At 45.0% G+C, this 27,904-nt stretch overlaps 1 protein-coding gene across 1 annotated transcript in view; it reads right to left on the bottom strand.

The window, feature by feature from the left end:
* Positions 1-1,655: 1,655 nt before the first annotated feature.
* The window catches only part of ARMC8 (armadillo repeat containing 8), a 32,734-nt gene continuing 6,485 nt past the window's right edge, over positions 1,656-27,904 (bottom strand). The window contains exons 2-22 of the mRNA XM_078871042.1: positions 27,497-27,573; positions 25,144-25,215; positions 23,398-23,540; positions 22,001-22,098; positions 20,619-20,711; positions 19,817-19,897; positions 18,258-18,333; positions 17,645-17,735; positions 16,511-16,571; positions 15,613-15,813; positions 15,174-15,269; positions 11,992-12,074; positions 10,220-10,301; positions 9,017-9,103; positions 8,138-8,230; positions 6,497-6,646; positions 5,225-5,320; positions 4,144-4,239; positions 3,718-3,790; positions 3,118-3,211; positions 1,656-2,101 (exon numbers count right to left, since the gene is read on the bottom strand). Coding sequence (XP_078727168.1) covers positions 2,071-2,101; positions 3,118-3,211; positions 3,718-3,790; positions 4,144-4,239; positions 5,225-5,320; positions 6,497-6,646; positions 8,138-8,230; positions 9,017-9,103; positions 10,220-10,301; positions 11,992-12,074; positions 15,174-15,269; positions 15,613-15,813; positions 16,511-16,571; positions 17,645-17,735; positions 18,258-18,333; positions 19,817-19,897; positions 20,619-20,711; positions 22,001-22,098; positions 23,398-23,540; positions 25,144-25,215; positions 27,497-27,573 — 1,974 coding nt within the window. The 3' untranslated portion in view covers positions 1,656-2,070. The remainder of the gene's footprint in view (positions 2,102-3,117; positions 3,212-3,717; positions 3,791-4,143; positions 4,240-5,224; positions 5,321-6,496; positions 6,647-8,137; positions 8,231-9,016; positions 9,104-10,219; positions 10,302-11,991; positions 12,075-15,173; positions 15,270-15,612; positions 15,814-16,510; positions 16,572-17,644; positions 17,736-18,257; positions 18,334-19,816; positions 19,898-20,618; positions 20,712-22,000; positions 22,099-23,397; positions 23,541-25,143; positions 25,216-27,496; positions 27,574-27,904) is intronic.

The following is a 27,904-nucleotide window of genomic DNA, read 5'->3' on the forward strand; positions in this document are numbered from 1 at the left end:
CGGATGGTGGAAGAGTGGGAGACCGGGCAGATACAAGGGACACGAATCTGTTACCTGGGGTCTGTTGGCTACCGTTCCTACAGCTGGTCCTTGTTAAATTGGAATAGGTGACAATAATTGGAATTGGTGACAAAGCCTTTGCCGTTGCAGCAGCACCGTTTTGTAACTTTGTTTCCTCCCTTAAAATCATATATCTTCCTTCAAAAAAGATATTGAAGCAGATTGGTGCTGAATACCACATTTGCAAATGTGAATTGTAACTCTGGATCTTACCCGTGTATCGCGAGTTCAATTTGAATGTGCAATTTTATTGAGGGATTGTGTTGTCATGGTGTGGTCTGGGACTGTTCTTCTTGTTGTTTTGATGCCTTGCCCAAGCTTGCATTCAGTGTTGAAAAATCCGCAGTAATCTTTGTAATTATGCAATTTGGAGTTACATATATTTTCGTGACTTGCTTACCTCTTCTCTATTTTGCACTCCTATCGTTTTTGCTTGTGGTTGCAAGTTGCTGACCCACCCCTACTAGACACCTGTGAAAAGAAACTCCTTAAAAAAAAAATTTTACAACGGTTTTATTAACAACTTCGTTTAACTTACGGTCGAGAAGTACGTCAATGACGCCTGAGACACGTGGCGCCTGCTTTTTGTGCGAGCCGATTCCACAGTTTAGGGACCGCGGCGTTTTTGATGTACACAAAATATATAATTAATAAGCCGTCCATACAAAAATAGTAATTGCTTGAAATGAGGCAATTCATTGATGATTTGATGCCGAAAACAGGCATGCACTGTCACCGGATCTGAGTACGTGTGCAAAATTTGGAATTGATTGGACAACAGGAAGTAGACTAACTTTTGATGACAAGATTGACCACGACAAACACACGTGAAGTTAAAAAAATAAAACCGTTGAACAAAACCGTTGAAAAAAAGAGCACAGCTCATCGGATTCCTCCAGTCTAAATAAATATTCCTATTCTGAAACACCCACCTAAAGACACTACCCACACGTGTGCCGAACTCCTTCTGTCACGACTCTGTAGAAAGTAATATTTGTTGACCGTGCAGGTCGGTGCTTCGCAACTGGTGAAACACTGCCGCGGCAGAGTCCCAGGTGTTCAGTGACCATCAGCCGTCATCCCCGGCCATCTCAATTCCCTTGGTCGTGCACGTGCAGTTGGGCAAACGGTCACGCACAGAGGTTCGGAGACACACATGGATACGTGGATAAACACAGACGCGGAGACACTGACACACATAACAAAGATCCCCCGTATAGCCTTAGACTTTTGGGGCAAGTGCTGTTAGCGAGCACCTGTGAAGGCCGGCACGGCAAACGAGGGGGCTAAGTGGCCAGCACCACGCCAGGCTGCCTTTGTCTCCCCAGAAGGGATGTTTACACATCGTATCAGGTACTCATTTGAAGCGGAGTCAACCTAGGGGAGGCCCAGGAACGGTTCAGATAATCGTCAACGATGGCCTTGAGCGGGAATCGAACTCGGGTTGCTGGATTTGTAGCGCAGCACATTAACCGCTGCACTACTGCTCCCCTATACACTCACACAAAGACACGGAGAAACACATAGAGACAGAGACAGATGCTTCTTCCACAAAAAACTTAAGGGTAGCAGAGAACTCACGGCCTCTGACATCGGGAATTTACTGAATTCATCATTCACGTTCATTTTTTTTTTTATCTTTCAAGGTAAATACATGCAATTCCAAAATATGTTTATAACAAACATTAAAGTAGATCATTTTTATTACATCAATATTACAATTCGTTTACACTTGAGAGTATCAGTGGCAAATAATATGAAGGCAAATGGATAAATACCATATATCCCATGAATGCCAAATAGGTATTTCAAACAAGCTGAAAATACCTTTATACGGATTCTGTGCACATTACCTTGACATTAAATCAACAACTTCTGACAAGTGAAACGTCGAATATGTAGAATAAATGAACCATAAACTTTACAGTATTTAATTGACAATACGGTCATTAAGTCGTATGTACAAAGTATATGAAAGTACATATATATGAAAACCTTTAGCCTCCAACATTAAGAGAAATGCTGTAGAGTCATCTTCACCCTGCCAATGAAGACAAACACAGTATTTTAATTAAGACATGTCACATTTAAGGTTTCAAGTAAAACTCGATAAGTATGGCATAATCATATGTTAAATGGATCAAAAGTATAGTTCCTGAAAAGTGACACATTATATATGTACAAACGTTTACCTTGAATGAGCCAAGGGGCCCTATACTGATAACACCCGTAGTTCGATTACGCTGTTCAGTCAGAGTTCTGTGGTCATTTTCAACAACCAGGGATATGAAAACATGGACTAGTTAAGAAATCTACCAACTTCCGAGAATCAGCTGCACTTAACACAGTCAAAATTCTGCCCTTAGCCAATCATCCCTCTGGAGGTGATAAAATTAGTACAGTACCCCATCGTGGTCATCAAGTTAATAGTGGCCTTGGCCATGAAAATGTGGCACTTCCCCATCACTGACTCGGGGATGCCAATGGAGATGAGCACCGCCACGTTTCCCATTTTCTCACAGACAAGCGACAACTCCATAAAACGAAGGATAACGGTGGGGCCCTGTGATTCCTTTATCATGCCACTGCTGGCAGAACGGTGTCCAATAGAGGAGAGTTTGGCCTACTCTTCCCCACTGGCCAAACACCTTGGAAGAGGTAAGAGTACCCACACTTTGCTCATCGTGTGTGACCTGCTGATCAACTGGACTGCGATGAACCCATTGACACCGCTGGGTGGACAGAGGCAAAGCGATTTTAAAAACTTTCAAATGTCACACCAGGAGAGTGAACCCGGCAATATTTGGACCGCAGGTCCAGTGTGGTAAGCGTTGCACCGCAGGGGTGGCATCGCACGCGGTACAGTTTACGCAGCAGGATTGGAAGGCCAAACACAGAGAGGTTGAACGTTGAACTTCTTACACACCACACATAGCCAACTGCGCTAATTGGAGGTGCGGGGGAAGGACAACAAACTAAACACAAAAAGCAGTTTTTAATTAATAAACGTGGATCGCAACACCCTGAGCTGCCGCCACCGTGCCACATGGGACTCACTTATCTGCAAGCGCCACGTCCGGCGCCTGCGCCAACCTCTGCAGGACCTCCAGGAAGCCGAGAGAGCGGAGCCGCTCCTGCCTCTCGAAAAACCCTGCCCCCCGCAACCGCACAGGGTTCACACACTGCAGTCATCATCCCGCGATCGCTCACGTTGGCGACAATCCCGTACGCAGCAGGCACATTTCAGATAATATTAATTCTAGATATTGAACTCCAGCAGCAGAGGGTATCTTAGGGTTGAACCAAAACTTTGTCATTTCCATGAGGTATAAAATAAGTGTTTTATTAGTATGCAGCGTCAGTCATGCGCACTGTATGTTGAAACACGCACAGTGTTCACACGTCGGCGCAAGAAAACAACAGACAAGCGGAAAGGCGGCAAGAACCGGGGCCAATAATTTCCCAAGCTCCGTGGGTCCTACATTGGGATGTTTGACGAATTACAGCAATACGTGTTGATTGATGCCATTGTTGAAAACCAGGAGCGATAGTGGTGAAGACGAGAAGTTGAATAGTAGTGAAGACGAGAAGTTGAATAGTAGTGAGGACGAGAAGTCACTGTGTAGTGGGGTAAGACGGAAACACAGTGCACATTACCTTCCTCCTCCGACCACGCCAAGTTGGAGACGCAAAATGTTGCAGCAATCTGCAGCTTCACGTTTGCATGAGACTGCAATCCGTAAAAAAAAAATATATAAGCTACAGGTCATTATTGTATATACACAGCAGCATTACAAGAGACTACAGTTCAATACAATTAACATTTTATCATCGATGTATAGTAATTGTCAAGTTAATCAATTTGCATTAGAATATTTTTTGTGGATTAATATCTACGTACTTTAAATTGCACATTTCCTTTAATCACACCCATTGTTACAACCCAATAATTCTGATGATCTTGCAGCGTATATTTGCAACTTGGAACGCATATTTACACACACATACACCAACTGTTGTGTATCCCGAATACTAGGTTCAGGGCAGAATGTTATCCACGTGCTTCTCTCTGGCAATGCTCACCATGTAGTGCTTTATTTTCTGCAGTATGTCCGAGTGCGACATAATACATTCCTTCGCCACGGTGCCATCTGCGATGTTGGCGAGGATGCACAAAGTCTGCAGAGTAAACATTAACAGTGGAGATGACGTGAAATCATCTCCATAGGAATGCAATTACTAAATAGCATTGCGTAAGTTGAACAGAAGATGAGACTTTAACCTCTGGAACTGCGTTGGGTAACTGTTCACCTCTTTGTGCCATTATAGAAAAATTATTACAACAGCAAAGATTGATATATTGAGCAGTAATTTTTTTATTCCAAGAGGCATACTTTAACACCTTGTAGGGAAACATTTTCCACATGGTGCTTGGTCCCTGATTTGCAGTAAATCCCAACCTTTCGAGAGCCGTGACCCACTTCCACAAGTGGTCTGTGGAGCACAGGCTGGCAACCACTGATATCAGATACTCTGCACGTTCACAATTGGGAGATCGCGACACACGACGATGCCATATTGTGTTACAGATAAACAATGCTTTAACAATACCACGCACGTATTCAGTGCGAGTTTGACAATGCCATTGCAAAACTTTAGCACACTTATTCTCGCGGGCCTTGCCATATTGTGTTACAGATAAACAATGCTTTAACACTACCATGCACGCAATCAGTGTGAGTTCGACAATGCCATTGCAAGACTTTAGCACACTTATTCTCGCGGGCCATGCCATATTGTGTTACAGATAAACAATGCATTAACACCTGATGAAGGAAGCTTGTGTTGCCTCCGAAACGTCGTGATTTAATTTTGTTGTTTACATTTATTTTATTTTATTGTTTTACCTACGTGACTTTACCGAAAAAACCAAAGAGTATGAATCCTTGCAGTCACGAAAGCTTGAAATCTAAAATTAATGCATTAACAATACCACGCACGCATTCAGTGCGAGTTCGACAATGCATTTGCTAGACTTTAGCACCCTTATTCTCGCGGGCCAGATAATACCCCTCTTGATGAGAACAAGGATTTGTCCTTATAGCCGTGTAAACATGAGCAGAAGCAAAAACACGAATGAAAGCAGAGGTACACCTGTCCACACCTGTTCCGTGATGTCGCTGTTGTGTTCCCCATCCAGAATGAGAGTCACCGCTTGCATGATGTGCGTGCCGTAGCTGTTCATGATCTGATCAATGTGCTGTGGAAAGAGCCAGCAGGTGACAGTCATACTGGTAGGAACCTCCTGGTTACACCAGCCCACAGGGGATTATTGTGTCCGTCCGTCGTGCAGGGAGGGGCTGGGTGGGGAGGGTGGGGAGGGGCTAGGTGGGGAGGGTGTGGCTGGGTGGGGAGGGTGGGGCTGGGTGGGGAGGGTGGGAGGGGCTGGTCACCCCGTGGTGCCCTTATAAAACTCAACGTTTAACCTACTCACGCCGGCTTGTGCCCGCCCTCACAGTCGGCCATATTTGCGGAATACACCACGCCGCCGTTGACCCTGGCCATTGACCGAGCAACACAACGTTCCTACCAGCTCCCTCCGCAGGAATGTGTTTTTGCACTAAAATGGGAATTTCTTCAGTCGACCTTCCCTTACTGAAATAAACATTCACAGGTCACGTCCGTTTCATCTTCTTAAATGTTATTGTAATTGTATCATCGGCCTCAAGCCACAAACAAAGTATCCATTCTAAACTCCTGACCCTTTTGCCACTGGGTCACCTCTTCGATGTCTTGTACAAAAAGGAAAACTATTTTTTTAAACAGTCTGAGATTAAGTGTATCTTGCAAAAAAAGAATTAAAAGTGGGTTCTTGCTCAAATGAGGAAACGCATAACTCCTTTCTGTGGCTGGGGCAAGTCTATACACAGGACAACCGCTGCCGACGTCCCCACAAAGTGGTGCTAACTTTATTGACCCTGGGGGGATGATGGTATGAGTCAACCCCCCACATGGGATTTGAACTCGCAACCTGCAATAGTTTCCGTGTGAATTTAAGTACATTTACAAACGCGCAACTCTTATCACGTAGGTTATCACAAATGTGCAATATTCATACATTCTAAGGTCGATTAAACTATTTTGTCTTGCATTTGTCTCTGAAGAGTCTCGAACGTGTAGTGGCATTTCGATCCAGGCCGTCGGACCGCTGAGTAGGTGAATGGGTGGATGAGTAGGTGAGTAGGTAGGCGAGTTCCAAACCGATGGACCGCTAACCACAGAGCTGCGAGGTTCAAATCTCGCTGTCCGAGTGATCAGACGCTATGAGCTGCCGAACGGAAATAGCGACTATTGTCAATGGAGTGGACCGGTACGCACCATGTGTCCGTCAGACAGCGTGGAGCTGCACGTGGTAGGGGGGAAATGTGGCACCCACCGGCTTGGTGGACAGAAGGTTGCGCAGCAGTCCCAGAGTCTTCATGAGCACATTTGTATCGGAGTCTGAAAGCAGTCGAAAGAGCTGCGTGGTGCCCAGACCCTGGAGTATGTCCACTTTAATCTTCTGCTCTGCCTGAAAAGCCATATTCTGCACAACAGAGGCATCGACTGTCAATTTGTTTCAAGAATATCATCACCCCTGACATGCAGCAAACAATTCTGAACTTAAATGAATGGTGCGAATTTTCTTGCGAAACTTTTACACTCTTTTAAAAATATTGTGCAATATTAATTGTCAAAAAACTAGATTCTATTCCGCTTTGCAATACAGGCACATGCTCCTAAGATAATGCGATCAATCAAAATCCACATCTTCAATCATTAACAAGTAGAGTCTTGGAAAGGCTCACACCTGAATGTCCCCCTCCCAGCTTGGCTACGTACGTACATACATATTGTTCCTGGACACATGGCGCAAGGGGCTGAAACTCAAACCCAGTAGGGATCTAAGCAGGAGAAAGTCCACGCTCAGCCCATCAATAACAAACTAGAAGGCGTTTTAGATAAATAGTATACACATAAAAAAAATACGTAAAATAAGTTAGAATAGAGTGTTGTTTACCGTCTAAAATCAGACTAATCCAATATTGTCACAAAAAATTATTCAGAGATGTAGGAAAGAACCGATTACACACAGCTGTCTGCCACAGGGGACGTTCAATACAGCGCAGTATATCGAGATGACCTGCATCAATTCTCTGGTAAATGATTCTTAGTTGTGGTACACGCATCAAATATGGCGTGTGAATATTGATTATTCTTGAAGTGTATCTGTTGCATGTAATATCTCGTCACCGTTGTATCAAATACATGTTCTACAAAACACCTCGCTATAACCAAAAAAGAATTGATTCTTGAATAAAATTACAAACCAATGCAGAACTAATCAATGTCACAGTCATGGCAATAAAAACAGAAACAAATTTCACAAGTATGTTTATGTACACACAATAACCCTCATCGTCACCCTGTTTGTAAACATCAACTCACCTAGAGGTCTGCCCAGGTGGAGCAACTTACTGGCATCAAAAATACGACTATGGTACTAAGGGCCAACTGGCAAGACGGGCGACTGGGGTGGTCTCCGTGAGTCCGGCAACCAAGGGGAAGAGAAGACCTAAACCCAAATTGTGGGAGACTTTCAGGGCAGAGGAGCCCAGCACAGCAGCCAGCCAGGAAAATCGAGGCATGGATTATTTTGAACACCAGCATTATTCCATTTCAACAAGGCTTCATTGATCTTCTTGGTTCTTTCGGTAAAGTCACGTAGAATGGAAACAATAAAAATAATAAAATAAAACATAATAAAATAATTCTCACGACGTTTCGGCCACAACGCAAGCAGCTGTCATCAGGTGAAGACCAGGTCTGTCGGGGTCTTCACCTGATGACGGCTGCTTGCGTTGTGGCCGAAACGTCGTGAGAATTATTTTATTACGTTTTATTTTATTATTTTTATTGTTCCCATTCTACGTGACTTTACCGAAAGAACCAAGAGGATGAATCCATGCAGTCACGAAAGCTTTAAATCGAAATTTAAGGCTTCATTGAGTGATGACGAAATTCAAACGGACTTTACCATGAGGGCCCAGATGCCATTGACACGGAGTGCGGAGTTCTCACTGCGCGTGAGGCTGCACAGCAGCTCCACTGCTCCGGACTCCAGGATCGGCTGAAAAACACAGAACTCAATTGACAATTGGCAACATTAAGATCATTTGCCTCCCTACCAAATGTGTTACCTCCACATTATTATTAAAATATTTTCACCCATTCCCATTGGTCACGCGGTCCTTCTGGAAGTGCATTTGTTCGGCAACATTAGTTCAATACAAGCAAATTCTGGACCAGTGATATATTCTCTTTGGACAAGAGCTGTTCGTAACAAGATATTATATAAGGCAAGAGGGGGGGGGCGGGGAGGAGCCAGGGGGGCGGAGGGTGTGGAGGGGGAGGGGCGGGGTTGAGTGCCACCAACCAATCACCAACGGCCGGTGAGAACAAAGCCGGAGCTGTGGCTGTCCTACCTGATGACGGAGGTTTGTGTTGCTCCCGAAACGTCGTGATTTAATTTAGTTATTTTAATTTCATTTTATTTTTATTATTTTTATTTTCACCTACGTGACTTTACCGAAAGAACCAAATAGTATGGATCCTTGCAGTCACGAAAACTTCAAATCTAGAACAGTGATACATATTCAGTGTTTCAGCAGCAGCGAGGCTTGGTGGACAACAAATATTGATAAGCAAGGACCTTCTCCGTTAGATATGGGTTGAGTTTCATCACAAAACGACAAGAGTACATCATGGTTCCTTCACATCCGTTTCTCCCACTCCTCGAGAAAAATAGCGCCACTGCCTCATTCTTCCGACATTGACCAGGACGACAAGGACCAGGACGGCTTAGGGGGAACGGAGCGGTGGCACGAGCCACTTTGTGTCTGTCGAGCCCCCACACCTCTTTGCTGGGCGAAAACTCGAGCAGGAGGTTACAGAGTGTTGAAGAGGCCACCATCAGCACGTCATCTGGAGCATTCTGCAACAGCTGGAAACAGAGAAGCCCATTTTAACATTGGGCCCTGTTCACGAACAAAAAACATTTCAGATTAACCCGTTCCGAGTTCGCCTCCTGTTCGACCCTCTGAGCCTCACACTGCCGAGACAGCCCAAGTCTCATGTAGCAAAACACCACGGCATGTGCACCACAGCACAACCCCGGATAGCCGGACTACCCACGTATCCATAGTTAACCGTGCATCAAGTTACATTTTTTACGTGCAATTTTATTGTCTTGGTGTGTTCTGGGACTGTTTTTTGCTGTTGCCTTGCCCGAGCTTGCACTTAGTGTTGAACAATCGGCAGGAATATATGTACTTATGCAATTTGTACTTAAATAAGATTCACATATATTTATATAGTTTTAGCGACTTTTTTTCTACTTTTCACTCCTATCGTTTTTTTGTATTGTTTGTTGTTATAACTTGCTGACCCGCCCCTGCTGGACATCTGTGAAAAAGAGCTTCATAGCTCATCGGATTCCTCCTCCTCCAGTCTAAATAAAGATTCTGATGCTAGGGGGCAGACCTGGTCCTGCTCACTGAAGAAGTCCGGCCATCCGCAATTTTTTTAAAAATCGGCATCAAACACAACAGCAACCCACATGCTAAGCCACCTTCATCACTTTCAATACACTTCAATTATATATTTTGCATAAATTAACATGATCTTATGTACTTTATTATGCATTGTATATTGCAATATATATTCTTAAGTATAGAGTATTTTTATTTGTTCATAGATTTTAAATCTATGAGAGATGTTCATTTATTTGGCCGGCCCCAGAACAGCTAGATGTGAAATCCGACTTGCCGGGGTTTCCCTGCAACATTGCGCATTGTGAAAAATAACAATTCGGCTTATTTACATCATCACAAATAATAAGAGTCTGAAAATTGCTTTAAAATAACACTCGTATCCAGAAGAAGAATCGGCAGAGAACGGTGACTGACCACAACGGGGCGAGTGACCGCACACGAGCAGAGAGAATCCACGGGCGAGTGAACGCACGAGGGTGACCACGTTGACGGGGAGTGACCGCACGGGAGTGACCCCCCCCCCACCCCGCACACGCATGGCAGTGTGCCGACTCCGGAATGCTCACCTTCATCAGTGGCTTCCAGACAGCGTGGTCCTGAAAGCTCGTTCGCAGTTGTTGGACAGAACGGGAGAGGCTGTGCAGACACCTACACGTCCGACATGGCAGCGTGGGCATGAGGGGCAGCCAGAGGCAAGGTGGACGCCACGACCGTCCTTGCCCCGCACGCGCGGTCAGTAGCCGGGCAGAGCAGGGACCGTCCCCCAGTGAATGTTTCTTCACTGGACGAGCACGATTTGTCATCGTGAGCAGGGTCGTTGGTTTCTCCCCTTCAGGCAAATCGACTCTCTAAACCCACCTGGATCGCTCTTTATTTACCATGAATGTAATGGGCAGTGCTCTTCATCGCTACCAATTGCACTGCACGTGTGTTTATTTCCCACTGCTGCAGGGATTGATGGTGTTTGTCAAGTCCATCTTCATCATTTGACCCCTTATGACCGTTCCTCCCGGTGTCACGGGTGCCTTGATACCCGGTGCTTTATGGATGTCTTGGAGAAATATCTCTAACCCTATTTAAACCACATCAACCAGTAAACGACTCCACTGTCGGACCCTACTCTTGGTTTCAAAACCGTTTAACCAAAGTGACTTGGGCACGTGTGCATATCTGAGTGTATGTCGCACAGCTACTACACGTATGGCAAACAAAGCAAGCACTCAACGTGAAACGTACATTTCACGTGAAAATTATACTAATTGCAATTACCAGGCGTGCCACGGTGGAACAAGCAAATGCCACACATATCTCCACTTAACAATACAACATGAGTGTTAATCAGTTTTAACATGTAGGCTTTCGCGACCGAAATAATCCATAATGGACGTTTCTGGGTTAGATCGTGTTAATACACATTTACTGTATATTTACGCGATCCAACCCAAAAAAATCTATTATGGATACGAGCTTTATTTTAAAGCAGTTGAATGAAGGCAATCAACGAGGATTACAATGTTTACAACTAAAAGGTGCTCGCAATATCATTGCACAAGAACATCATGGAGTAGCTCGCCCAAGGCACCGATGTAATTAGTACACAGCACAATAGAATCACTAGCGTCGTTGTGGAGAACATAAGTAACACAATGAATAAGCAGGCAACACGCCTCCTTCACGGATCTGTCCCTCCTCATAAAACCAAATGTGCACATCACATCAGCCACATGGCCTCATGGGGTTGCACAATTCCAGCAGCATTGGTTAAACGTAAACAAACTCTGGATCAGTTTCGCAAAACCTGTCAACCCCTTATCAGTGCGCTACCTTATTACAGACCAATTCCGACCTTATTGGTCACCCCGTGCCCTTATAAATCTCAACGTTCATCCTACAAAGTCCCATCGCAAGGTAAAAACACAAACATATAGAACATCTTTTTGCCCATATTGAAACGGCTGTACGCCGTATGGACCTGAAAACTCAATTTCCCTGCACAAAAATACGGGTAAACCGTATGGGTTGACAGGTGTGGTTTTGACGTTTGGCGTTTCATCAGCAAAGTCAAGTTCACTCGAACCAATGCTGCCGAACTGCCAGATATTTAAAGGCAAGGACCGTCTCAGTTAAGACACGGGGTCCTAGTTCGAGACAAAGCTACGTGATGCACAACTCAAAATAATAATTAGCGTCGTTGTGGAGAATTTAATGAACGAGATAAATAGGCAGACATTACGCCTCGTTCGATGTACTGTAAATTAGTCGTGTTAGAGAGAAATGTCGTGTGGCGTCCATGGGTAAGCCTAGACTAGGAAGCAAAGCTGCACACAGCATCTCGTACCTGACAGAAGCCAACTGCACCTTGACGACTGGATCTGCTAAACCAGTTACAATCTGGTCCATCATACTCTCTGTCTCAATTACCTGCAACAAAACAATTTGGAAATCCAGTCACTGAGAGGTGAGAAATCGTAACAAACATGTAACTGGCTCCATATTCTACCGCTAACAAGGATAAACACGTGATTCATATACCAATCGGCAAAATGCTACGGTTATAAATGCAAAACAACTAATCATTCTAGCTTTGTTTTCGAAAGTGCAACATCAAGCCAGGAGGTCATGCCATGCGTGCGAGTGGTAGACCGCCCTAAACTGACAACAGCCTGAGGAATACGCGTTCACTGCCTGCCACGAGCAAAACAGAAACACGTCGGAGCCTGCTATTTCATTCCGTGTCATCGTTCACGTCGCAGGCCTCAAGAGACAGCGCTCCGTCACGTGCACGCAACAACGCACGCGGAACGTCAAAGGCCATGGGAGGGAGGGCGAAGAAACTCCGGCCGCGCCACCGCACACCGGGGTGTCATGTCGTCGCGACAGCCCCAAGTCAAACGACGGAGGGAAATGCTGATGCCAAGAGCAACCTGGAAGGTCTAACGAAAAGGAAATAAAAACACTGCGTGTTAATTACCGCTGCTGGAAGAAACACGCACAAAATATCCAGAATCTTAAACATTTCCACCGGCCAGAGACATCAATGCCAATCAAAACCTCGGCATAATAATATCCAGCCTTCTGATGATTTTTAAGTCTTGTACAACACATACTGCAACTACTATTTCCTGATCATACAAGGACACTCATCCATCAGAACAGTGTAGTCGCATTAATGCATTAAGTGCAGAGTGATCTGTGTATTGCAGCATCATCATGAGGTGCTCTGCTCTGTACATATCCAACAATGAGCCGCCGTAGCATGAGATCGACGAGACCCACGGCAACACTGCCTCGTAGGACCCATATCCACACACAACGTTAACGCAAACTATCCTAATGCAACCTCAACGTGAAGCATCCCAGCATATGTGCCGACATGGACCGAGAGGGCCTGTCTTGTGCAGCTGAGAACAATGTAAGTGTACAGCACTGTAAACACACACACACAGGATGGATCGTCAACTAATCTCACTTGGACTTCTATAGCAGCCGACGTGTTTACTGATTGTGACCAATACATTATTACAGCATTGTGATTTGAAATATGAATTCCAGTTTTTACATTGACTAACAACTCGTGTGCAGCACATTTAACTTTTGAATGTTAACAGCGCTGATACATAGTCTTGTTGTTGCCGTACCCTTAATAGAGCACTGGGAGTTTATATTGCGCATCTGTGCTCACGTTTTGGTGGTATTTTGTTGTGCCAGTGTTGTCTAGTGCCACGGAGCACGGGAGCATGGTAGAGACGCAGAGCCGTGTCCATTCAGCCAGCGTCCTCTCACCACACACATTCTGTACACCTCGCCTAACCTTCACTCAACGATTTCTTAGCTTTAAACCTCGTGTGCTTTTTATGACAAGATGCATGTACTTTACAATGGAACACAATCGCTGATGTGTGTGGTTAAATACCAAGATAGTACCAGGACGATGACTCTTGGAAGGCATGTGCTGCCACCCTATGCGAAACGTTTTGGTGAGTGTTCTCAAAGCGGTGCAAGTCTGCAAAACCTTCAACCCACTCAGACCTGCCACGACTCAGGCAATAATGCATAATTACAGTCTCTAATTAACAAACAACAGAACAAGCTACCTGGTTGTTTTTCACACTTTATTGATGACACCTTCACAGTGAGAAACAGAACAGCAATTAAGTGCTGGAAATGTTCCCATGGCAGTCACAGGGACACACTCGCTTCAAGGTCGACACCACGCACACTCAATTCATGTTGTTTACGTCCACGGGAAAACAGAAGCCCAGCGCTCGGATACATCGAGAAAAACATGAGGGTGTACTCAAACTGCTTCGGAAAAATCCTCTAAATTAACGCTTTGCTTAGAGAAGGGAGACCTGTATTTTTCGGACAAAAAGGCTCAAATTTCATGCACTGCGTTGGCGCATAGACCACATGGTGACCACCACCCCATGGCATGCCACGTCACCCAGCAACGATCGAATCGTGTGGCTTCCTCGCAGTTCAAAATACAAAGTGAAAATAGAGACAGATGCCATTCATTCGGGACGATCGACATGGCACAGCACAAGAGATTCCTCAACGAGAACGCAGTGTTTGTGTCGTAGCAGCTGACACCATTACCACACAGGACACGCGGTTCAAACCGTGCAAGAAGCATTCACTTGAGTGTGTTGGACAACGCGACAGGGTTTCTAACGTTACACATCAAATACCTGACAATAACTATTTTTAAAATGCAAATTACCTTCCTTTTGAAATGCAGAAGCAGCTCCACGTGACATTTTATTGAAGAAAATAAGTGCAGTGTATCATGTTTGTGATTATTAGCTTTTTCTCCCAAAACGAGGCATCACCGAGTTAAGACATTTGCTGGCATTCGGCAACTAAATCTGTGCGCAGAGTTGAACGCCTAATCCACCCGGCTCAGTGCAGCATATTCACCAAGGAGCATGCCACTAGTCTTGGAACAGTTAACACTTTTATCTGCTCAGCGCCGATTTATTAAAATGAGGACTAAAAATGCTTTAAGCAATATATATTTGGTGGGTTTAAAAGTAAAATTCTGAGGACCAGGTAGTTAGTCCAAATTCAGTAATGATTAGCAACAGAAATCCATTCCGTCCATAAACAAAAGGGGTTGTTGCAAGTTTACTCAGCGCTGCCGTAAAGAAGCACTTCCCTGTCGAGCAAGAACACGACACCTACTGTGCTCCCAAGGAGGAACTCCCGAGACTAACACTGCGGTTGCCAATAACGACATCATCACGAGCATCTTCGGAAAAATGAATAACTGTAATCCCTGTAACTTGGTAGAAATCGTTTTTTTCTACTTAAGCAGGGTCAACTGTAGCAGATAAACGAGTGGCGGCCCAAGCTGTCAAGTAACAGATGTTGGCAAGCTGCTACCGAGGGGGTAACGCTGCTGCTGCTGCCGCTACTGTTGCCGCTGCTGCTGCCGCTGCTTCGTACAGCTCCTTTAAGAGGGTTGTTGTTAGGCTCGTGTTATTTCTGGCACAAGCAGGCCGCTTTAGCCTCATTCACCTTTTTCCGGATTTCCTCGTCGTTAGCCCCCAGCGCCGCATAGAGCTTGAAGGCTGCTTGCCGGAGCTCGTGAGAATGCTTCAGATCGTGATCCAGCTGACAGGAAGAGGCAAAGCAGGGGAACACAGCGTGGATTTTAGCATGCCAAAGTGATGCAATAAAGCCCCTGCCACGCACTGCTGTGGGCATCTAATTCAACTCCTAAAAACGCCGTCGGTAAGCAGTGTGTGCTAAAAAGCCTTGACAGGATAAAGTGCTGAACAAGCAGCATAACCACCAAAAAGCACGCTTGGATTACAAAGCAGGTGCAAATACACACGAGTGAAACTGGAAACGACCTTACATCAGTCGAAACGCAGAAATACATATTTAAAAAAATAAGCCCTCTCAATGCATCAAGTTTAAACGACTCAACTTGCAGAGCTATCATTGGTCGTACCCGTTTGATGTCAGTGATGGGGCTGACGGGTGTCGGGTATTTAAAGTAGTCGGCCAGCATGGTGATGAGCTGGTCGGTGATGCTGGCGAGCCTCTGCAGCTCGATGTCCATCTCTATGAGGTACGCCAGCGTCTCGGCCCCTTCCACTCGCTCCTCCAGCAGGCGCTCCTTGTTGCACATCCGCACCAGGCACGGCAGGGTCTGCAACGCAAAGCAGACACAATAGTTTGTGTGCGAGGTGCATCGGTGTGCCAACAGGCCAGATGTTTGTCACGGCCGGTAGGAAGCTGCTGATGAACTGTGTAGGTCAAGCAAGGACATTCACCACTGCTCATGACTCAGAAAGAATGCGCCACCACGAAGGTAGGCCAGGTGCGTGCCACGTGGCCAGTTTACAGTCTTAACGGTTCAATTTACTGCATGTGACCGTATTGCATACTCCACATACTGTAACACATCCTATGTTACACACCGCAACTTCGGTGCTTGTTTTGAAAATGATGGCCCAAATCCCTGTATGATTAAAGTAGAGGCTGGGAGACCTGACCCATGCACTCCTGGGCAACCCAACATACATTTTAACATCTTCAGAATGAATATGATTTACTATGCAAGCGGCAAGTACAATCTTTGTCACTAGGTAAGGGTCCACTGAGACGAACAATCTTCTTCAGGTGGAGAACCGAGTCATGAATGTAAGCCTAGCAAGGTATAACAGTACAAAAAACACTCGATCATAAAAACAAATAAAATGGAACAGGCGGTAACAGAAGCACTTACATTTGCAAAGTGAAAACTAACAGCCGTCATTAATGGAAAATGTCAGCTCCGTAGGATATGTAACTGATGATCATCATATCTGTTGAAGATGGTATCTGTGAAAAGGTCGGGCGTGTACCTTGAGAGCGATGATGGCGTCATCTGTGCGCAGTGCCCCGGCCCTGCACATGTACGTCAAGCTGTCGGAGTGGGGGGGGGACAGACGTTCATTGGCGCTTACTCAGAGCAATGCATAACTGTGACAGCAACACATTTTACACGAGTCCAGGTCAAACAACAAGATAACAAATGCGTGCAAAAGAACAAATTATATGTACGTAATATAGAGCATAGTTTCGATTTAAAGCTTTCGTGACTGCAGGGATTCATCTTCTTGGTTCTTTCGGTAAAGTCACGTGGAAGGGAAATAATACAATAATAAAAATAAAACATAATAAAATAATACAATTCTCAGAATTGAGAATTGTATTATTAATTCTCAGAATTGAGAATTGTATTATTTTATTCTGCATTATTTTTTATTATTTTATTATCTCCCTTCTACGTGACTTTACCGAAAGAACCAAGAAGATAGAGCATAGTTAAAAACATTTATTATATAATTGTAATGTTTAAATACATTAACAGCATACAATTTTCATTCAGAAGCTTTGTTGTTACACAACGTGTTCAGTTTGTGAATTTAAATTGCCGCATTGGGTGCATCCCACGTGCTTGCATGGCACAGCATGAGTGGAACTTTCATCTTGTTTTATAGTTGCGGAGCACAGGTGGTTAGGGAGTGAGTGAGCGAGTAGGTTAATGTGTGTGAGTTCGTGCGAGTGTGTTGTTGTGACCTGCTGTGTGGTGGTTGCACAAAGTGTGGATGAGATGGAACAGTTGGTCTGGTAGATCGAGTCCTCAACATGGGTGGGAGAATCACAGAGAGTGAATATTAGGGGGCGGGGGGACAGTAGCCATGGTAGTGGTGACAGGAGAGTAAGGGAGTGACGATCGTGTGCATGGAACGGAGCAAGCAGGGGAGAGGCACAGCATGTGTTATGGTATTTCTCTAAGAATCTGGATAATCTTTTTGTTTCAGGGTGGCTGGCAAACGTGACTCCTATCGAGACACCTGAGGATCCTGATGGTGTTCTGAACTCCGCTGGCCAGGTGAAGTCCTACAGGCCCATGTGTTGTCCATCAAAGGGCCTGCATTCATGGCCACAGATAAACGCTCCTACACTGGGCTACGAATCGCACAGTTGCCTACCATTTGGCGGCGGTGAGTTGCATTTCGATTGGCTGATCCCTGCGCATCATCTTCACAAACACCTGCGGCAGCGTCTCTCCATCGACAATCACTGCAAAATCACAACAGTCATTTTTAGCTGATTGGCAGGAGACTGCTATATCGGCAACTTAAATAAATACCCTAAATTGTGATGCAAGTAATGATGCATCGATTACGTGCGTCAAATTATGCAGGCGAGGAAGAATAAAGTATAATGTAAGCACACATTTATGTTGAGTGAAGATAATTGTACAAATGATACAGAAACTATACGCAATAATAAACAAGTTAATATAATTAAAACTAAACTGGATTGTTGTTTGTATCGAATCAGACCCTCAACACAAGGACATTAATTTGGCGAAAGTGAAAATAAATCAAGAAAAACTTCCATATTTAGTTTTACCATTTTGAAGAATAACAAATTATAACAGCAGCACAAAAGCAAACCTCAAGACTTCACACTGAATACACACACGTCACTTGGAATAAAGTTTGTGTTGGCTTTTATAGACGAATGGAGCATCGACAGTCAACAAACTTGGGCAGTGGTGGCAGCACGAAGGACACGTGGCCGCATAGCCAACATTACCGTCAACCAAGGCCAGCGCCACCTGCGGGTTCTCGTAGGTGAGCACGGCGAAGCACTTGATGGCCTGCATCTTCACCTGCACAGAGCGGACCGGTGGCCATGATGCACACACGTGTTTGTATTTATGTCATTACGTTTCCTGTGTATGCGTGTGGGGAGCAGTAGTGTAGCGGTTAGCGCACTGCGCTACGAACCCAGCGACCCGAGTTCGATTCCCGCTCACAGCCAACACCAGTGACAATGATCTGAAACGGTCCTGAACCTCCCCTAGGTGGACTCAGCCTCAAATGAATACCTGGTGTAGTGTGTAAATATTGCCACTAGGGAGACAAATGCAGCCGGGCTTGGTGCTGGCCACCCATCCCCTCGTGTGCCGTGTCTGCCTCCATAGGTGCTCACTAACAGCACTTGCCATAACAGTCTGTTAAGACTGTGGGGATTTTTGATGGTTTTTATTTCTGTATATTTGTGTGTGTACATGTAGATGTGTACAAGTGTATATGTGTCTGTAGTTATATGTGTATGTGTGTCAATCGACACTCTGGACACCCTTGCAAATGAGAGGTTCCAGCTCAAGGGATTTTGCAGATGAAACATTTTAACAGATAAAATAAAAATAAACATATCAAAACACTCTGCCTCAAGAGACATTTACTGAACAGTAATCTTGTGTATTAATTAAAACGCCTCATAGGCAGTGGTTTAAAAATATACACGCAAGACTAGAGCCAATCATTATCCTAAATATGTTGTGTTTAATGTAATAATTTGGATCACACGGTTTGCCTTCTACAAAGACCACAATTCATTTGTTTTAATTACTTTCTTCAAAACATTCTTAGTAAACGTTTTCTGGGGGAATTAATATATAAAATGTACTTTATTTATTTACAGCAACAATTTTACCCAATTATATTCAGCTAGAGATCTTACAATACTGTTCAATAAAAGTGATCAACATTTTTACCCTGATAAATCTTTGTTCATTTCAGTGCGCAAAGCTGTTTCCACAGCACATGTGCATCTCGCTGCAGCACTGGCGACGAACATTCATCGCTGCTCACACTCAAACCGGCCGCGTGGTTTGGTGGCAGAGCGGGTGGATCACAGTCAGAATGTTGCAGTTAATAATCCTAATTGGGGGCGTTGACTCATCCCACCCATCCACCTCAGGGTCCATAAAACGGTACCAAATTTGTGGGAAAGTTAATATGTGGGAGGAAACCAAAGCATCTGGAGAGAACCCACTTATCGAGGGGGTAACATTCTATCCCTTTATAAATGTAAACAGATTTTTTCCACTTGCTGTACTGTCTTCTGGCGAACCAGGGTTATGACAGCCATGGGAAGGGGGTGTCAAAATATCTGTGTGATCCACCAACGCTCACATCCAGTGCTGGACTACAGGTGGACGTCATGCCACCACTGCCCGGCCTGTTTGTTTTCTCACCCTCACAAAAGCGCTTTATCACAACTGGAAACGACTCGATGAATATTCAGTGCAGTAACGATCAGGACAGCATCAATACGCACTGAGAAGCAACAGTGAGAGGACATACCCGGTAGATGGAGGAGGCAAGCAAGGGGGCGATGGTGGGCACTGCTCCGCTGTTGAACAAAAACGTCTGATGCTCAGCACTCTAAAAAAAAAAAATCAGACATTCACACTTCACATTAATGGGAAGCCTACGACCACACCAACCGGAATGCACCGGATCTCACGAGAGCCGAGAGGCTAAGCGAATCTGAGCCTGCACGGCGCTCGGATGGGCGACCACCAAGTGAAGAGCAGGTGTTACAGGCGTTGTGGTTAGCAGGGGGGCAGTGAACAAAAAACATATTGTTGTTCGCTTTCACCAGCCGACACTGACCAGCGTGGCGAATTATGCTTGAATAACCACAGCCTTCTGTGGTGAGGGGAAACCACCATCCAGCAGTGGATTGACAAACGGGCTGTACACGTACTACATGACCGGTTTGTACCGCCAACCCATTTCACATGGACGCAGTCTGAAGTTGATATAAAGTTCACTGCTGTGGTTTTTATAGGGCAGATTGAAGTCCTGTCAGAGAAATATTTTTTTTCTCCTCCAAATTATGTTCAATTGTGCTATAGACATGCAATGAGACAAAGATCACCCTCATAGCCTACACAGACCATTGGGGCAATTTCTGCTGGCGATCACCTAACGTTGCCGGTACGGCACACACAAATGGGTGGCGTGAAATCCAACGGTCACCTAATATTCTGCTTTACCAAGTATTTTCATCATCCCCAGTTGACCCTTTAATTATTTTGACTCGATGATTGTTGCCATCTCCCTTGCGGGGTTGCCATTAGGCTGTGTATGAGACACAAACCTTGCAGCAGTGAGCGAAGATCTGGCAGATGAACTCCTGAGTGAAGCGGGTCTTGTTGAGGAGGCCCATGAGATGAGGAACCACGGTGTGATCCTATACACACACACACAGCAAAGATAAATTATTTGGACTGACACCACGTGCGACCGCATCTCTACGGTAAGAACAAAGTATCGCTACATATTTAGCTGATTTCTAATTACAAATGAATGACGCGTTATGCTTCTAAACAACAAGAAACACAACACATTTTTCAGTAAAAATATGATGCAACGTTTCAGGCAACGGCCTTTCTTCAGAGCACACAGAGGGGCCACAGATGGAGTGAATGATAGTTGGAGACTGCACTTTGACACCGTATACTCCATGGGGCCCTGATAGAAAATTACTTTTCAGAATATTTCAAAATTAAATTTTAAGTTGGCCATCAGTAGATATTGCGTAACAGACGAACGCTTCAAAATTTACGCATAAACTAATTTATATTAAAAGTAAAAAAGTTACATTTCCTGGCGCATTGCATGCTGGCTATGCATGTTGCATCCTGGCATCTTCCTGAAGGGAGACCCAATGTCTACTGAGGGGCTCGTGTCTGGGTCTCACGCATTACTTTAATCGGACCAGAGGCTTTCAAACACTTCTAAATCGTGTTTCCATCCCTTTTGTAGTTACTTCAGCTGATATAAATAACGTTTTATTTTGCCACGTTTAATGTTCCCACGAAAACAGATACTAGGTGCACATTCCCCCTACTTTTAAAATCTTAAAATAATCCATAATAAAATAATATAGTATTATTTTTATAAATTATAGTTTTCTACCTACGTGACTTTACCGAAAGAGCCAAAGAGTATAGTATCAAAATAATATAGTATTTTCACTTTTTTACTGGTAGGAACCTCCTGGTTACACCAGCCCACAGGGGATTATTGTGTCCGTCGTGCAGGGAGGGGCTGGGTGGGGAAGGAGGGGCTGGGTTGGGAGGGGAGGGTGGGGAGGGGCTGGGTCGGGAGGGTGGGGCTGAATGGGGAGGGGAAGGTGGGGAGGGGCTGGGTGGGGAGGGTGGGGAGGGGCTGGGTGGGGAGGGTGGGGCTGGTCACTCTGTGGTGCCCTTATAAAACTCAACGTTTAACCTACTCACGCCGGCTTGTGCCCGCCCTCACAAGTCGGCCATATTTGCGAAATACACCACGCCGCCGTTGACCCTGGCCATTGACCGAGCAACCCGACGTTCCTACCAGCTCCCTCCACAGGAATGTGTTTCATTTTTATCACTAGACAGCACCTGAGAACGACTTGTAGTTAAATGTGCAAATGATCATTTCGATTCAATGTCACATCACGAGGGTTGTAAATTAAATGCAAGCATCCTGAGTTCGTACCGTGTAGAATAACTCCACGGGAGTCACGGGGCTGGTGAAGATCGTCCGAAGGCAGCGTAAACACGCCTTGATGAAGTTCAAATCTGGATGCACAAGACCTGCACATTGACACACGGCAGAATGAACAGAGATAGAAGTTTCAGTTTAATTTATTTGGTATAGCCCTGTGAGCCATTCAGCTCTTGAATCGGGTGCAACCGCAACAAACAAAAACATGAACAAGAAAACATCTTAAAGTGGCTATGCGCAAACAGAAAAATGAAGGAAAAAACTGCAAAGTCTTCCAGAAAAAAAGCACCGTACACCAACGCTGTGTGCAAAAATCCCAGTGGGATGCAAGTCAAACAACAACAACCACAAGACAACTTAGATTAAAGCCATCATTCTAACTCCGTACTACAACAAACAAACATGGCCAAATCAAAAAACGTTTTCGAAATCACCAAAATAAAGCCATAAGCAATATAACAGTGATCATAGGAACTGTGACCGAAATTCACAATAAACGACATAAACAACATGTAAAGCAGCACAGCGGTTGAGTTTGCGCTAATTTATATCGTCTTCATTGATGTAATTGTTTTTTTGTTTTTGGTTTTGTCATTTCAATGACGTCGGCCACTGTTGCAAATGAAACCAATGCTGGGCTCTCCCAGTTAAACAACATCAACTTGAAACTTGGAAAACTATGCCTGTGAGTTCTTTGAAACCTATTTTACATACTATCCAAATCACCGTCCTCAGGTGAAGACAGAGCTGTCTGAAAGACACCGCTCCAATGAACACTGCTAAGCTTGGCAGCGTATTTTAAGCTGAGTGGGAGGATAAGAGCGCCTTGGCAAAGGAGTTTACATATCAACAGAAGAATTTAGCATTGAAAAAGCTGTGTTAATGTCAGAGAATTAGCAGGATGTTTAAAATACGCTGCCAAGCTTAGCAGTGTTCATTGGAGCGCTGTCTTTCAGACAGCTCTGTCTTCACCTGAGGACCGGCTGCTTGTGTTGTGGCCGAAACGTCGTGATAATTTTATTTTATTATGTTTTATTTTTATTACTTTATTATTTCCCTTCTACGTGACTTTACCGAAAAGACCAAGAAGATGAATCCCTGCAGTCACGAAAGCTTTAAATCGATATCCAAATCACATCGGTCAAATGTTATCAATACAATTGGAAAAATGTAAAAAATGTGTAAAGTAAATAAGGAATTAATGAAACACATGTGTTATAAAAAAAATAACTTTCAAAAACCCGTATGCAGTGGTGCAAAGCTATGTGCTGGTATTGCAGAATGGTAATCAAAAACAACACTGTAGCGTACTGTTAATATGTGCAACTAACACACGATATCTGCCACTGTTTAACAGTTATAATTGGCTGTGAAGGGTGTGAGCTGACCTTGTAACAAGACCGGCACGGTCTGGCAATCCAAGAGGGACTTGATATTGGTCTCCGTGCCCATAGCTAAACTCCCAAGCACAATCGCACACTCCGTCTTCAATTGTAGGCTGGAGTTTTCTTGTTGCAGTAGGTAGAGGAGCCTACAGGTGACATCAGTGACAGTAAACCTTCAATGTGACATTAGATTAAACAACGTGACGCCTATGCTGCCAGTCTGTTTGTTTCCCCCTCGTGCCACTGTCTGGGTGCCCGAATGGAGCTGTGGGCCCCACCCCCCCTGCTGCTCACCATGAAATCCTGACGCAAGGGTCCAATAACATTCTTGCGGCAACAAGTTTGACCTAAAATTCCGTGATAAAACAACATGCAAAAATCTTCTTGGTTCTTTCGGTAAAGTCACGGAGAAGAGAAATAATAACGGCACAATCACCCACGCAGTCACCGACTCAACCACAGACAGTGTCCCAATGAAGGGGACGCTGTCTTTCTGACAGCCCTGTTCTTCACCTGAGGACGGCTGCTTGCGTTGTGGCCGAAAAGTCGTGAGAATTGTATTTTATTATGTTTTATTTTTTATTCTTATTTTATTATTTCTCTTCTACGTGACTTTACCGAAAGAACCAAGAAGAGGAATCCCTGCAGTCACAAAAGCTTTAAATCGAAATTTAACCTGCAAAAAGTACAATTTTCCTGCCCTCAAAGTGCAGCAGAAGGTGGTTTCCGCCAAAACACGAATAATCAATCTGCATATCCAAGCGCAAAAAGAGATTCAACGTTTTAAAAAACATACAGCAACGCGTAAAAAACGTTTAAATAAAATCCATATATGATAAAAACAACAGTAGTACTGTAATCATATGACACTGCAGTGCTATATAATTATTAAAACAGGGACACCCCACTCAATCTCAAGATACCAGGAAGATCCGACTTGGAGATGCTTGACCAATTCCATCAACGAATGGTCGGACGAGAGTATCGTACTTTGATAAATCCGACATATACAACAGCATGACATTCAAAGGCCCTAAGTCAAGAATCCATTGCTGTGCTGCTGCCATCTCTGGGCCAACCTCACAGTCCAATCGATGGCATTTACAGTCAGCTCCCAAGCAAGCACTGATCAAACTCAATCCTGCTTAGCTTACAACATCTGATGGCATTGAGTGCATTTAGAATTTGGTCAGAATGAACGGTGCTGTCCAAGCGTTTGCAGAATAAACGAATATACCGCCCACCACAACACTTTGAAACGTACATAACTGATACAGGTAGGAATGACGGATTCCACACTGCCCACCAGGGATTATTTGTCTGTCGTGCATATGGGGAGGGTGAGGGTGGGAGGGGTGGGGCTGGGTGGAGAGGGGAGGGTGGGGAGGGGCTGGGTAGGGAGGGGAGGGGCTGGGTGGGGAGGGGCTGGGTGGGGAGGGTGGGGCTGGGTGGGGGGTGGGAGGGGTGGGGCTGGGTGGGGAGGGGCTGGGTGGGGAGGGGCTGGTCACCCCGTGGTGCCCTTATAAAACTCAACGTTTAACCTACACACTACACTATACACGACACGATACACTACACTTATACAGGTAGGAACAACAGGTTCCACACTGCCCACCAGGGATTATTTGTCTGTTCCTACCTGCCCACTCCGAAGGAACGTGATTATAGTTTTGTGTTGGCGGTTGAGGAAACCCGTGTGTGCATAAGCAGAAAAGCGAGACAATGTTTTTGAATGAAAGGGAGACTTGCCTGGGTACCGCTCCCAGCACGATCAAGTTGGCCTTCTGCTTGTTATTGCCAATAACTGCGTTCTTCATGTCACTGCATCACGACAAATCAGCACTGCACACTTAACGCTTACAATTTACAAAAAACACGTATCCCTTACAGAGTTGGATTGTGCCAAAGTCTGCATAAACATTTCAAATGCGTATGACTACAGGATATAATTGTCAATTACACAACGAAAATGCATGAATAGTTTTGACATAAGTCTTACTTTTATTCTTGGCACAGTCAGAATTTTGGAAATATATTTTAAAATGCAACAAGTGCATTTTTACATGCCAACATTCCATCGCTTTCTCACGCAAAAGCCCATCATCATCATCATCATCACCCTCATTATGAGCCATGGTCAACCCACTGCTGGATGAAGGCCTCCACAAGTCGCTGCCACCGCCACCCCTCACAATCCTGCCGTATAATCGTCAACCGAGCTCCTCCTCGGTGGCCGCCCTCTCTGACGTGTGTCGTCACTTGGCTGCCACTCCGTTATTACTCTTCACCATCGGCCATCATTATCCCTTCTGGCCGTGACGCATCCTGCCCAGGCCCACTTTTTGTCTCTTAACTTGCCTACGTTCTCTTATCCATGGATGTGTAGTGCCATAAGAGGGGCCACTGTGCCAGCCCACGAGGGGAGGGGCTGCTGGGGGCTCTGGGATCATAGACAGATAAGCCTCGGCGCCAGGCGCTAGGATCCCAGGCAACCCAGACGCTTAAGCCCCTTGGCGCCACCAACGGGGGGCTGTGGGTGCTCTGTGGGATATCTGGGGGCGCACACAACCCCACCCCTCGTTGGGGACGAGGCATAAAAGGGCAGCTCCCTGGCCGATCGGGGCCAGTCGCAGCTCAAGACCCAAGACCCGCCAGCCAGCCAGCTTAGGACCCTGGACCCCCTCGTCCCGCTTGTCCTTGTAAGGGCCGGGACGCTGTGAGGGCCAGTGGTGGGACTCTGGGACTCCCGGCTCTACGTCCTTGTAAGGGCGAGTTCCGAGGAAGCCAGAGTCCAGACCCGCACCTTGGCTGGGTCGGGTCAGATAGCCTCCCCTAGGGTAATTGTAGCCGGAGGACCCCAGAGCGTAGCCAGAGTAGTGTATCTAGGCTGTGTACCTAGGCTGTAACAGAGTATCAGGACTGTTGGAGTGTTGTATTGTAATAAAGAAGTTACCTCTACAAGTGTCTCCGGAACCCATTACAGATGTGTTTACTCGATGCTTCTCAGTGTGATTCGAAGCGAACACATCTCCCTCCTGCTTCTAAGTGTTTTTGGTCGAATGTTTTGTTTCTAAATAATGTGCAATGACAGTAAATGCACTCATTACGTATTTCTGCATCATGATCAAAACCAATTTTTCACAAGCACTCCAACTAACTCTAATCTCTTTATTTCATAACTTTAATTATCATCTCAATTGAATAACTGTCCTCGGTACAATAGTCTGCTGGTTCTCAGTTGTGTCCTTTCAATTTCTATATCCAATTACACACTCCACAATCAAATATAAAGTTAGGCTTATTCTTCTTCAGTATAAATTTTTTCTCAATCCACCATCATCCCACCGTCTAGTCTTGAGAGGAAGACCCAATAGGAGATGGTGGGATACTGTGAGGGCAGATCTTGGAGGTCGTGTATCTGTGCAGCAGCATAATTTCTTAATTTAATCACAAATTTTCATGGCCGATTTTGTATAAATGCACTTTTTAAAAAGCTCACATTTTTTCCCACAAACGAGAAGTGTTTTTTTAATGAACGTGTCCTACCTACCGCGAAATAATGTTCAGAATCATGGTCAGTGATGAAAATGTAGAACAAAAACTGAAAGTGTGCAAAAGAAGCGAGCAGAGAAGCGTGCTTGGAATTACATTGGGAGACAAAACTCATGGATTGGAGCAAACATGTAGGTATTGACGTCATCTGAATCGCGTAGAGAAGTGGTGTTGGGTACGGCACATCGTCAGGGATGATGGTCAAGAATGGGGATGTTGGTCATGACAGCCAAGGAATGGAATCTGGCTGGGAGGGCGTCTTGTGTTGCGCCCGAAACGTCGTGATTTAATTTAATTTATTTTATTTTTATACCTACGTGACTTTACCGAAAGAACCAAAGAGTAGGGAGGGCGTCTGTCGAGGAGAGGAGTGACACAGTCAGTTTAGGTCCACGTGCCAGGCGGAACGTTGCATTGCAGAATTGTGGGATGTGGTGTCGGCTTGGGGAGGCCGGCCTTCGTCCGGAAGTGGATTGATCAGGGTTGACGATAATGACAAGTGCCATAGGTTATAAGTCATATTCTGATGTATTTTGAGAAAAGGTCTCACATGACACCCTGCAGAACGTTTCCAGGATCATGGTCGAACAGGCGGTCGACATAATGTCTGCTCGAAGCCGTCACCTCCTGAAATTATACAAAACAAGGTAACATTCTCATCTCACACCATTAGCCACCCTGCATATCAAGCATGGCCTGGATGGCATGGCTGGCTCACACACGTCGCTGCATCGAGACAAATGTCGAATTTAAAAACACATGTCACAACAATGATAAACGCATGCAGATATGGACACAATTACAAAAACAAGTTGCTCTAATAGACGTTGATGTATAATTAACACTGCCTGTGCATTTGAGCGGGATAAATGCAAGCGATATGGAATTCGAATGAACACCCTGCAATTTTGATAAATTGTCACCTTGGAGAAATTATTGTAAAGGTGATGCAACTGAG

Source organism: Lampetra fluviatilis, chromosome 31 (genome assembly GCF_964198595.1).
Source record: "Lampetra fluviatilis chromosome 31, kcLamFluv1.1, whole genome shotgun sequence".
Classification (NCBI taxonomy): Eukaryota; Metazoa; Chordata; class Hyperoartia; order Petromyzontiformes; family Petromyzontidae; genus Lampetra; species Lampetra fluviatilis.